A 14072-nucleotide genomic window follows, 5' to 3' on the forward strand; every position below is an offset into this window, starting at 1 on the left:
CTGGTTGGTTGGTTAGTTTGTTGGTTGGTTGATTGGTTGGTTGGGTGGTGATTTGGTTGGTGAGTAGGTTGGTTGGTTGGTTGGTTGGTTAGTTTATTGGTTGTTTTATTGGTTGGTAGCAAGTTAGTTGGTTGGTGAGTTAGTTGTTTGGTGAGTTGGTGACTTAGTTGTTTGGTTGGTTAGTTTATTGGTTGGTAGTGAGTTAGTTGGTTGGTGACTTGGTTGGTTGGTGGGTTGGCTGCTGGTTGGTGAGTTGGTTGGTTGGTGGGTTGGTTGCTGGTTGGTTGGTTGGTTGATTGGTGAGCCACCCACTTCATTTCCAATGTAACAATGCACATGAAGCGTTTCTCAGAGGAGCCTTAGAAGGCCCTGCTCACTCACCACTTGTTGACAAACCAAGGTGCTAAAGAGAAAAAAATAAAGTTTAATCTGGAAGTACCCTGACAAGCCTGTCTTTCCATATTTTAGTTGTACAAAAACAGTCAGCCAGACTGGTTAAAAACAACTACAACTCTCAGATGGAAAAACGAACTTGTCAGACCACAAAGTTAAATTGCAGAGAAACTGAGGAGTAACTCTAAAACTGTTGTGCATTGGTCTGCTTGTGCACGTCATTTCATTCTCATAATGGTACGTTTGCATTTGAACCGTTTAACTGGGACACTCACATCTGTGTTCCTCCTTTACAATAACAAATGCTGAACAGATAAACGCCCTTGTTGCATAAAGTACAGGTTAATGTCAGTTTAATAGTGTGGCTTGGAAAAAACAACACCCGACTTGGCCTGTCTGACATTTAGAGGGTGGCTGCTCATCACTGACAGTTTCAATCAGTTTCCATCAGACACCAAAACCTGATTGATCAAACATGTTTTCAAATTTCCAAACTGAAACAACTGGCAACTGGTAATAAGTGTGGTGATTGGTCCAGTATGTAAACAGGGTCGTCTGAAGTCAGTGCCAATGATGAGTTTTGAAGCCTCCACCAAAGGTAATGACAGACTGTTTTAAAAGGCAGCCAATGAGCAGAGACGAGTGCTAGTTTCACGTATTCAGTTTTTATGTGTCACGTATCATAAACTGAGGGTTCACATAATCTAGTTCTGGTTCCCACATGACGCCACAGGCTTTAACCGCCCCCCTGTCTTTCATATCCTCACCCCCGCCCTTCCTTCACCCTGCTTTCTCTCTTTCATTTTCTTTTTTAAATCTTCTCGACACTGACATACAGCTCTCTGGATTCATAAGATGATCTGTGGAAGCACGAAGAAGCTAAAAACATAGCTTGACCTCTGACCCTTGCCTGAATGTCAAATACTTGTTTCCAGTGCTTGTGGTCCAAAACAACAGTAAGAAATAAAACAGCTTGTAATGGAAAATAGTTTCTCTGGACTTTAAAGGACTTCTTGTCATCAACTTTATCTGACGTTGGTTCTCATGCAGAATCCACAGCTACAGCTACAGCTGAGGGTGAAAAACAACCATTTTAATACATTAAAACAAGTTTATTCTGCACTTTGTTTTGCCCTAATTTGAATTTAGTTTCTTATTTCAACTTCTTTCTTCTTCTGTATTTACTCATGTCACTTGTAAACTGTTACATCAGCAAGGAAAAAGAAATATACAGATTTAGCTCCCTGGCTGATCTAATTCATGACAGGTTTTAAATATATATTAAAAACTTTATTAATCAATCTTGTTAAGATGAGAAGATCTAAACATATTTCATGTTTGTCTGTTGAATATTAAGCTAGAGCCAGGAAACTTTATATTTTTCCACGAAGAAGTAAATACCTGTGTGAGGTTGTTTTTTTCCCCGCAATATTCTCTTTTATTTAGAAAACTTCTCAGTCCGGTTTTTAAAACTCTGTCAACAGGAGTCAATAAGGACAAATTAAGCCAAATTCAGCCAGAGTTTTTTGTGGCAAGAATTAAGATTGATAAACTAAGCAGCCAATCAGGTGTTAAGAGACATCCAGTGTGTCTGCCATTTCAGTGGAGTAACCATGTTAATACAGTGTGTTGTAATTAGCTAGCTGTGTTTGATAGCCACTTCTCTTTGCTAGTGGATATGGCTGAAGTAGGCCCACCTGTGGTTGTTGTTAAGGATTTATTTGCCTCACTATTTTCCTGTAGACCATCAGCGGAGGAGGTCAGGATGGTGCAGAGTGACAGAGCAAGGAAAAGGCAGAATTGTATTGCTGGGACTGTTTGCTTTTCTCTACAGAGATGGGGACAGGGAGCTCCATAGGTTTTACAAATCTGACTGTAGCTACAAGGCACCGCCAGACATCTGAGGAGAAACAGGGAGATACTGAAGAGTCTGACCACATGCGTCGTCTTCCTGGGAAAACAGGACCTCCCCTTCAGGGGCCATGATGAGGGAAAGGGGTCAAATTATTGAGGCCATTAGCTGGAGCTTCCTTCATTTTTTGTCTGAGAATGACAAAGACTTGTATTACCACCTGTCAAACAACAAGGCCCGGCTGCTGAAATACAGAGTGAAGTAGAAGAAACTAAAGATGAAGCCAGGAAAGCACCACTTGATGCTGTTATGGTCGATGAATCTGCTGATAGAACCTCTCCTGACTGCGCCCTGCTGTGTTTAGACTGTGGTGTTGTGCAGGGCAGAAGACATTGCAGCCCTGATCTTTCCGTTTCTGGAGGACTGCGGCTGTCTGGAGGAGGCTGTCATTCAGTGTCATGACAGAGCAGCTGCGATGGCGAGAGTCAAGGAGAAGATCTCTTCATTCACTGCTGAACTTGATGCTGCACCAAGAAGCAGCGAAGACAAGAGAACATTTCATTTTTTTCCCACACCTCGCTGGCCTGGCTGCGCTCTCTTCCAGAGATCCAAAGCGAACGCAGCTGCCTGATGAAAAACGTCAGAGACAACTCCCACGCGAGGCCGGTGATTTCCTTCCAGACTGGTTTACACAGTAGTGGAGAAAAAAAACGTGAACTTAAGGAGCTTTTGGAGCAAATTGCAGAACATCACAGTGACTATGATGATGACACTCAGCATAGCGCTGATGGTTATAGTGCAGATATCCACTGATATACAGGTGAGTTTATTATATTTGATTTGTATTTATTGCCACTGGCTGTTTGATGAAATGACTGCGTTACTGCTTTGTTCGTTGTGAATAATAACATAGCCTGTATATGTGTACAAAATGTGTCATAATGGCCAGATGTACTATAGAGAAATCACAACTGTGGTTCAGTTGTGTGGTCTTCAGTTTGTTTGGAGGGAGATGCTCATGTTTTACAGGAAGTTACGCTCCAGACCATTTCTTGGCTGGTCGCCGTGGCTTCCCTTTTGAGCCCAAGAAATAGTTCCAGCACAGAACTTCCTGTATAATGACAACTTCTCAATGTTTTCACTCGCATGGATGAAACAGATAAGATATAAAATGTGGATTAGTGGGATTTAGAGGCAGCCATCGCAAATGTTTAGTAACATTAGCAAACATACGGTACCTGAGAGCATGCGATATATAAGATGCAAAGAGGAGGTGCCAATATAACACAAACATTTTATTTATGGCAGTGTGTTATCTTTCTACCATGAAACAGCTGTGCATAAATCACTAACTCATGCAAACTAGTAGGCAAGGTGCTGCAGAGTGACATCAGTGAAACTTAAAATGCAAAGAAGATTGTGGGAGATGGAAATCGTAACTGAGGTGTGAAGTCCAAGTTTCCATGCACAAGAGATGAAGTTTCATGGTGTCCAGCTATAGAAGAGTGGTGTGTGTGTGTGTGTGTGTGTGTGTGTGTGTGTGTGTGTGTGTGTGTGTACTTGTACTTGCTACATAGTAAGGACCAAAAAAAGTATTTTACTCACAGAGTGAGGACATTTTGGCCGGTCCTCACTTTTTGAGACACCTTCAAATCACATGTTGAGGGTTAAGACTTGGTTTTAGAGTTAATATTAGAATCAGGTTTAGGTTAAGGTTAATGTTAGGGTTAGGGTTAGGCACTCAGTTGGGATGGTTAAGGTTAGGGTAAGGGGCTAGGGAATGCATTATGTCAATGAGAGTCCTCACAAAGATAGAAGTACAAGTATGTGTGTGTGTGTGTGTGTGTGTGTGTGTGGTAGCTGCATCTTGTTTCTCTTCCCTTTATTTGCATTAAAACAATACCACCAACAAGCTCTAGCAGCCCAGTTATCTTGTGGTGCTTCTGCTTTGACGAGCAGTGTGCTGTGTGCTGTGTGATCAGCTGGAAGTGCACTCTGTATACTTCATTCACATCCTCTGGTTCTGCCTCAGCGACAGCACACACTCTCCTCATTGTTTGAGGAGCTTTCTCTCACACAAGTCCTCTTCACCATCTCTGTCCACACAGTATGCTCTAGTTATCTAAAGTTTTCAAAAAAGTTTGCACCTGTGCTTCAAAATAAAGGTTTTTTTTGGGGTTTTTTTTACATTTTTTCATTTCTATGTACTTTTGTGCCTTGAACAGTTTCCTGTCTTTGTGAAGCCCATAACCATCAAACTGCTCTGCTCAGGCCTGGTTTAGAGATGACTAAGATTAGGATTAGGGCCACACAGTTTGGGCTGAAGACTACTGAAAAGAGAACAAGGTCGTATGACGCACTATCCAACCACATCAGGAAGCTGAGTTGTATATACTTTCTATACTTTTTTTTTTTTTAAATAGAAGCAGGGGAGTTGTGATAGCAGAGCTGTAACACCACACAAATTCAGACCTGTAGCTTGTGTGGTCTGCCTGCTTTACTGTTACATTATGTTGTTATAATTTCTCTGTAAATATCACTGTTCAGCGAACGTTACACGGTCTCACCTTAATTCGCATACTGACACACAATTAAGTAATTCATTTTCTGCTGGTGTTTAACGTGTGTACAGAGTCGAGCCTGCAGCTTTGCAGGAAGTGATGCTGAAGCCGGAGACCACCGTGACCAGTTTTATCTCCACTCTGTTCAAAGCTCCTTTCTGCAGTGAAGACAACTTTCTGCCATTTCGCACAGAAACTGCGGTTGTTGTTGTTCCTGTGCTGTAAAGTTGAAACTTTCACCTCCTCCAGGTCAAGACACTGGGCATATTTTGAGAAAAAAACAGTGCTTTCCTATAATCCACTCAAACACACACACACACCTCAGTGAACGACATGTCAAATTTATGACCTCTGAAGCCAAAGAGTTTACTGACAGTAGTTGAGGGCAGCTTGCAAGGTAAGTATTCAATATACATATCAGACCAACCGACCAACTGCTGCAGATCATTTTACTGCCAAATAAAATGTGAGATGTGATTCACCTTTTGAAGGTTTGATCATTCTTTGATAATTAAAAACCCCCAAAAGATCTTCAGTGAAAGCAAAACTAACTCGGAGGATCACAGGAACCTGAACTACACAGGAGGTCAAACCCTCGTGTGTCGACACCGTGTGGGGTCAATGTACCAAACTCAGGTTGAAAGCTGTTGTGAAACAGCGGTAAAACAACTACTTTCAATGGAAAGTGGCTAAAGCTGCTCAGAGAGATGCTAACTGTTGCTAGACGATGTGATACACTAATTAGCACAGTAATTACGTCATTGTGTTGTGCTCACGGTGTTTGTTTGCCTCTCTCCTCCCCTCTGTGCTCACATATGTTCACAATAAAGCTGTTCCCGTTCACCAGTGTTTCCGTTTCTGTTGTCAGACAACGGAACAAGCTCGAAGTTGTGACTGAACCGCTGCCCGTTAAGATACGCGTTAGCTGGCAGTCACTTCGAAGGGCCTGACTGGTGACCGTCTTCTACACAGAGTAGCTTGTAAGGTTTGTCCAACAAGTTGCGACGTTTGTTGCTATGTGCTTCAGTAAAGTCAGTCAGTAAATTTAGCGACAAAGACGCTAAGTTTGCTCTTCATTTTGAAAGAGCAACAGCCAGCTGGGAAACGCCAACACTCGACTCGACTTGATCAGTCAGTCAGTGACAGTCATGTTTCTGAGGCTGGCCTCACTGCTGCGGTCCAGCCAGAAAGGTGCCATCATTACAATAAAGCGGTGATGTGGCTCGGAAACAGGGCCCACCCCTGCTTCCTGCGTGATCATTAGACTCTTCAGACCCCAGACGTGACCAGAACACACTGAGGGCCCCCCCCCCCGACTGATTTCTAAAAGGCTCCCATCTCTCCCCTTTCCACCTATAATGAGCCCCTCGTGCTGGCGGCGCAACCAGATTCCTTTCATCTAAGGCCTTTTGTGAGTGAGGCACAACACAGGAAGTGCTTGCTTGCACTAGAGCCCTTCTTACGCAAATGTGATGTAGGTTAGGTTTCTGAATACAGTTGTGGCAGGCAGGTCTGTCAGAGGAAGAAAAGTGAGTCACAACTCCCCCCTTCTGCCCAGTGAGCACTCTCTCTCTCAAACACACACACACACACACACACACACACACACACACACACACACACACACACACACTGTCCTTACATGTACATTAAGAAAACACACTCGTTTATGGAGCATGAAGCAGCAAATATTCACATAATAATTCCTCCCCAAATGAGTAAAAATGTCATTTTCTGTCCAACTTTCAATCCAAGTCAAAATCATTTAAGAACATCATTAAGAACACAGCTTTAACTCAAATGGGATTCATGTGATTTCTGTCACTGAAACAAATGAAACCCTCTTGGCAGCCGCGCTCGCTTTCACAAAGCTCTCTTCTCACAGTCATCTCAGTTATTCGCTGTGCGTGGGGATGTTGGAGACGCAGAGTCAACGCTCTTTGCCTCCTTGTTGGAAGTTAGTCTCTCTGCGAGAGAGCAGAGCAAATGGGTCAGCATTGTTCCTCTGCCCACAAAACCGCTCCGCTCGACACCGAGCACAACAACTCCACTCAGGAAATGCACATTCATGCTTCACCCTGAATAAAAACCCTCTTCCTCATATTTCAGCCTTTGCAGAGTGAAGAAAGTGTGATATTGTTGATGAGTCTACTTGTGGACACACGATGGCTGGATACTGGGTGTCACCGTTCACACACTCGAGCATGATTTTCTACCACTGGGCCTGCACAGATTCAGCTTCCTGCCATAAATTCAGAGCAGACAAGGTTCACTAAAGGACAATCTTGTGATAAATTACGCCATTTTCATATTTTCTAGTATGTAAACAAAATGTGCTGAAGGCATTCAACTGATGGCTTCGTAGAACTGAGGTACATTGTTACCTTTTAGAACAACATTTCCACTGGTCTCTGAGGGTTTTTACAGGGTAATTTACGAGATGTCAGCTGGTCCCGGGGAGTCTGTGGCTGCTGCATCAGGCTCTCTGTGGCGAGAATAATGAAGCACCTACAATAAGCATGAGAGACCCTTGGAAAGGCTCTGCTTGAGAGGGGCTATAGCAACAAATGTTCAGTTTACAGAATGTCTTGGAGGCTTCTCGCAGTAGTTAGACGAAAACCCTTAATTCAAGGTCATTGTTGTGGAACGCTGAAGCACAAAATTAACTGAAAAAAGCTGAGATTTTTTTTGGTCAAAGTGCTGTTTTCATGGTCATGAATGAACTCTCAGCAGCACACCTGGTTACACACATTACATACTGTACACCAAGGGTGAGACTCTGCAGCAGCGGCCCGGGTTCAAATCCAGCCCAGCCCCTTTGCTGCATGTCGCCCCCTCTGTCTCCTTCCCGTCTCTCTCTCCACTGACAGTCAGATATTTAGGCCAAAAAAAGAACTTTCATACTCAAGCACACCTGAACTACCAGAAAAAAATGTCAACACTGGACAAATACTTGTTTTTTTGTGTGTTATGCCAACATTTATAAAAATCCTTCTTTCTACACTATCTGTGCATGGCAACACCTGTGTGGTTCAGTTGAAGGACAGATTCTGGCTATGACAAAATATAGTTGAGGTAAGGTCGGTGTCAGACAGCGACAACACTTGATGTGAACATATATCCCGGCTGAATTAACACCTCTCTTACAGGATCAACAACAACTGAACATCACAAAGCTTAAGCTTGAGGCAGAGCTGATGTGCTGAATTGCATTACTTTGTATAGGTGTTACTTTTTCTTCTGATGCGACACAAAAATGATTCAACCTACATCCGGTCCATGAAAACTTTAACATTATTTACTGTAATATACTTGATGTCTAGCAGCCATTGTAAGTTTGAAGTCAATAGATGAGGTAGTTTGCGTAAAAAATACGTTTAAACCAAATAAATTCCCGGATCCCTGGGAAGTGTCAGCTCTAAAAGGCCTAAGCAGTGAGTGTTAGAGGCCAAGAATGAAAGACACCTTCCATGAAGAGATGTAGGAATAAGTTTTTCCTAATTTCTGCTCCCACAGAGATAGTTTCCTGGTTGTCGCTGAGGGCTGGACAAAGAAGGCTGAGCCGGTTTCTTACTAAAACCACAATCAATAGAGAATCACAGGTGCTTAGCAGAGCTCACAACACACCATTAAAACCACATCTAGGAAACGTGATCAGAGAAACACAAAAAAAACACAAAAAACCCAAACAACAAACAGTTACTTTACTGGACATTAATAGACCCACACATGCTGCACTACCTGTCCAAATAGTGTGGCTCCTATTATGACTCAAACAAGAGTCAAACTTGGGTTGAAACACATGTAAAACACAGAAGATGAAAAACATAAGGATCAGCAGCTCACATAGGTTTCATATTGTTTATGAAAGTGCAAACAGGACAGGTGATGTAAAATGCAACACTTTAACTCTATGGTTACGACTTGGTCTGACATCAGACTGTTGTCATTGGTCCAAATCCATATGACAAAGCCAGTCCAAATGTTCCTGTCTGATTGCTCCTTCAGGAGGAGAACCAGGAGACATGATTGAAATTATCTTCTTTGACAGTTAAAGATGCTAATGTTTCTGATAATGAGGCAATAGAAATGAATAAAGCTTGTGTATTGAGGGTCTCATATAGTATAAAGGTAGATGTCCATGTGTTTGTGATTATAAAGCAGGTCTAGGTTCTATATTAATACTGTGAAAGTATCAAAGCCTCAGTCCACAGAGAAATGCACACAGCCTGTATTCAGACACTGAGCCTTAAAACCAGCCGTCAGGACTTCTGGAACTTTGTGATGTCACAACAAAGCAGTCACTGCTCTCAGTCAAGCCCCAAGCCCCGCCCACCTGGGCCCACATCTAGCTTTGCAAGATTTGGTTTTTCTGAGTGTTTACCTGAAATCTGCTGTATTTTTATGTGATTTCTCAGCCAATCAGAAGAGAGGCTCTGAGCCTCTCTTCTGATTGGCTGACTGACCTGTTGTTACTAGAGCTCCAGAGAGAAGCCTGAGAGAGGAGATGTAAAACTACACTGAGATGGTTTTTGGTTCTTAAAACCACAAATATATCTTCTGATGGAGATCAACACTTCAGATAAAACACAGGGAAAGTGTAATGTATGGGAGTAGTGAAATGTAAAGCTCCCTCTGTCACAATGATACAAAGGCTACTTATTGTACCCTCTTGCTTTTAGTTGGCTTGTTGGATTCTACAAAAAAAGTTTGCTCTATACCCATGTGAAGTCATCACTCAACACTATTCATGCTAAAGCCTATTTATTAGTTTAAAATAGTATCCCATTATTAATAAAGCTAATCAGTGGGTTGTATAGTGTGGCAGTGAGCTTTAATGAACTGCTCAGACAACATACAATTGATCTGGGGGGGGGGGGGGGGCACCAAAAGCTGGCAGTAAAACCTGAGCCTGTAATGTGTGTTAACAAACAGGAACTACAGGCGAGGAATCGGCCACCAGGCAGTTTTATTATGAGCAGGTGAATGGTGACTGAAGCACCAGAGCCAGTGAACTACTACTGCTCCGTGGTATGGGATCGGTTCTTGGTATCAGAATCAGTACCAGGAAGGAAAAAATTGTGTTGGAACATCTCTAGGTGTTATCTGCTCATCATAAGTAAGCAAACTGTGACATAATGCTTCATAATCGAGTGTTATCTACCCAAGCAAGTTTCATATTGTCATTGATTCATAATAAATTTCCTTTCAGTGCGTCACACTGAATTACATCGTGTTACACCCACAACAACAACCCAATGTACACAAGCATGAAGCCATGTGTATGGTTAATGAATTCACTTGACATTACTGAGGTTTATACTGGGTTAAAAGGCATAAACCTGATGTAAACAAACAGGTAAACTGAGTTCAGGTGAGTTTACCCTTCACTATATCTTCATATCTGCAATAAAAACAGTCTCCAAGACTTTGCACACTGCAGTAAGCAATTCAGCACAAGTGTGGGTGTGATAGGCAGACATCCAAAAACCCTCTAACAAGGTGTGTTGATAAAACAATGGGCCATGGCTTTGTGGGAAATGTCAGAAGTGTTGATGATAACACAAGGAGAAATAAAAGCTTTTTTTATTTTGGCATTATTCTGCTGAAAAACTAACAATAACAATCACAGACATGTATCCTGTTGTGGTTAATAATTACACAGTGTCTCTGTCCAGGCTGGTGCACGTATAAAGTTATAGTGTAGAAAATAATCATTGAGACATTGTATATCAAAGAGAAAAAAATTATGCTTGATTTCCTGAAATATATACTTTTAAGTATTGCCGTTGTTCCTCTATCGCTCTACAGCCAGTTAGAATATCCATGCATAATGTTTATGATGACATACAGGCCTGCTGGCACCAGACTGATATTTTGAGAAGGCACAGCAGCTGATCGACAGGCCCTCGGCCGCCACATCACCAACAGAGGAAACAGGCTCTATGTGTTCACACCACCAAAGCTAAACTGACCTCGAGATTATTAGAACAGTGATAATACCAATATCACTGAAGACGGTAGATGATCGGAGCATACCTTCTTTCCATTCTGCACACCTTCCCTTTGACAGACAGAAAGCAGCACATAAACACCAGGAAGCTGCAGGCTGCTGCAGAGGGTCAGACCTCCTGCTGATGGATTCTTTGTGGTTCATAATTTAGAGACACATATAGCCCCCCCCCCCCCCCCCCCCCCCCCCCACCACACACACACACACGCACACTTCTCAGGGACCTCCTCTTCAAGGACCTTGTGCGTCCTCTGCAACCCAGTGAGAGAGGAAGGCTACAGGTCACAGGTAGGATGTGTTGGAGAGGGAAGTGATGGAAAGGAGGGGGTGTGTGTGGGGGGATGTGGGGGTGGGAGGTTGAAGGCCACAGCAACAATGTTGCCGATATTATCAGCGGAGTGCTTCGTAAACTGCGTCAACAACAGACTGTGCGTAATCTCAGTGCGCGTCTGCTGCGTCCAGACAAGAAACGACAAACACCAAAGCTGCCTGTGGAATGTGAAACGCAGCATTATATAGTCTCTCTCTCTCTCTCTCTCTCTCTCTCTCTCTCTCTCTCTCTCACACACACACACACACACACACACACACACACACACACAGACAAGAGGCTAGAAAGCAACTCACGGTGGCCGAGGTCAGGCTGCTGTCTGTGAGGGTGAGGTGGTGCGGCTCCCACCTCCGCAGGAACTTGGAGGTGAGGATCTTGCTGAGGAAGGTGCGGGGGTGCTTTACCACGCACACCTGGATGTCCCCTTCGTGGAGCAGCTTGTACCGCATCCCGCTGCTGCTGCAGTGGTGCAGGGACCTCTTGCACGGCCCTGCGCCCAGCTTGGTGTTATTATTGCCCTCCGACATCTCCCCCAGCAGAGGCTTGTTCTCCTCGCACTGATAAAACTGGTTGTTGTGCAGCTCGTTTCCTCCGCCGCCGCCGCTGCCGCTGCTGAAATCCATAGTCCAGTAATCCAACAGTTTATTGTTTCCAAATGTTAGTATCAGAGAGGGGGCGGGGAGGGGGGGTGAGCGCGTCGCAGCGATGCGAGAATCCTACATGTAGGCTATGTAGAGAATAGAAATGTATAAGGTCGTTCGGATCGAGCCGAGGGGGGGGGGGGGACCTACCTACCAGCCGCTATAACACGACCTCAGTCACTGTAGACAAGGCCGAGACAGGCGCAGGAAAGCCACCGAACAGTGTCTTATGGCAGGATATCCAGGCGGGGTAAGGTTTTTATGATACAGTGCAAATAATCCACCATTTTCCTACCCGCACAATGCCCCATGAACTGTCTCCACGGTGCGCGTCTCGCCTCCCCTCCACCACCAGCGAGCTATTCAATATGTTAGGGCCATGGCCTTATCCATTCCGTCCGCCCCGGTGCCAAACACAATAATCCACAGCGAGGAAGGCAGGGGATGAAGAGGAAAGGGCCCAGATATCCAATGGCGGCGGCTCTAGGCTCCTCCGTGGGGTTTTGTGGTCATTACAAGCTCACTGGCACGGTTTCCTTTTATTCAGTCTTTTCCCCTATCTTGGTGTACAAGAGCCAGCACTCTCCGGCAGCGCCGAGCCGATTGGTCCCCGCTCGTTCATGTGATACCGGACTGACGTCAATGGGGAGGCGAGCGGATGAGCCGTGTGTCTTCTGTCTGCCCAGGGCGCACGCTCACCTCCTCTCTCCCTCCTCCTCCTGCAACCCCCGCCCCCCGCCCCTCCTGTGCGCGGAAACATGGAGGACTGCGCAGGGACTTCAAGTGAATCCACCTCTTCTCCTCTGCTTTCACTGGAAGTGATAAAGCTTGCTGGAATCCGCTTCCTCTACCCGGGAAGGAGAGCAGAGGCAACAAGGCGGCGATGAATCAACATCTGGCTGAGTTTATCAAGAGGGAAGATAGCGTGTTGTTTATTATCCTTAGGGGCTGATATCCATCTGCATGACGTATTATTTGCGGTATCATCAGCTGTAATGATTAAATCAGACAACATATTAAAACTAATGTATTTCTGGGAGGAAAATTGTTCATCAAGAGTTTTCTTTTATTTTTCCATAATTACCACTGATTGGTGGCCTTAGTTTACCTTTACTTTTATTTTATTTAGGTTATTATGTAGGTTACCACTATAACTTTGAGCATCTGCATGCAGCCAGTTGCAGTTGCTGTTCTACTTTATTTCTTGCGTCATACTTCTTTTAATTTTTACTGCTAACATATTTAAGATGTGCCCTCTCTAAGCATGCTGAGATCCGTCGCTCTGTTTCTTCGCTGTGCAGACAGCTGTACAACCACTGCAAAGCTACCCAGGGTCACATTGTTTACACCAGGGGCCAGCTGATCGTGCTGAATCTGGCGACATGTCGACCAGAACAACTGAAATCAGGACACACACAGAGGTTTGCAGGGGATGAACGAAGCAATGAGGGAAGAGAGCCGGGTCCAGACAGAGGGACTGACGGAGAAGAGCACATCTCTCCTCTGTCATCATGGGTAATGTGAGATCACTGGACAATAAGATGGACAAGCCAGCAGCCCTAGTGAGGAGCTGGTTACATGAAATTTCATCTGGTTTGGTTTGGAGATCAACTTGTCTTCTGTATGATACTTGGATAAATGTAACATGAGCAGCTCACAGCCTTTTTCATTTTGTGAAAGTAACTGTCAGAGGAACAAATGTTGGAGACGCTGGATTTGAAAAATGATGCCTATTGATTTTGGTGATCCTATGACTTCAAGCCAATATTTACACATGCATGACATATTGCATTATAGACTGATTCCTTTGACTTGAATACATTCATGCTCCCCAGAGGAAGAACCATTGAATTAAGTGATTCTATGGTGCATTCTGTCGTACCAGCATTTAAGTTAAACTTAGTTAGTTAGTTCCCCAGCAGCAGGACTTGACATAGCAACATCTACATATTTCTTCTTTCATACTGTAGTGAGTAATGAAAATTACAGCCTCTAGGAGCCATTAGCTGCCTTTAGGCTGCCAGTCCTACAAGTGATGGTGATGAAATCCAACAGATCAAGACTGGACTCAGGGTGAGTTATGCACAGAGAGCAGCACACCTTGCCACACCTCGGTAGTGATTTATTATCTGTGTCATGGATGCTTCAGAGCAGATGTTGAACAATACAGGACTCTGTCATGACTTCCACTTAAAGAGCCGCCCCCTTACACTAACACTCAGTCACTTGTGAATCACGAAATGCTTGTGTTTCCATTTACTGAAAATATATGCAGGCTGTC

At 44.0% G+C, this 14072-nt stretch overlaps 1 protein-coding gene across 1 annotated transcript in view; it reads right to left on the reverse strand.

Annotated features, from left to right (window-relative positions):
- The window catches only part of cmip (c-Maf inducing protein), a 52742-nt gene extending 40327 nt beyond the window's left edge, over positions 1–12415 (reverse strand). The window contains exon 1 of the mRNA XM_071490198.1: positions 11447–12415. Coding sequence (XP_071346299.1) covers positions 11447–11773 — 327 coding nt within the window. The 5' untranslated portion in view covers positions 11774–12415. The remainder of the gene's footprint in view (positions 1–11446) is intronic.
- Between the last annotated feature and the right edge of the window lie 1657 nt (positions 12416–14072).

The sequence above is a fragment of the Trachinotus anak genome, unplaced genomic scaffold (genome assembly GCF_046630095.1).
Source record: "Trachinotus anak isolate AG129_WGS33_773 ecotype Australia unplaced genomic scaffold, CSIRO_AGI_Tana_v1 ptg000002l, whole genome shotgun sequence".
NCBI classification, from domain to species: Eukaryota; Metazoa; Chordata; class Actinopteri; order Carangiformes; family Carangidae; genus Trachinotus; species Trachinotus anak.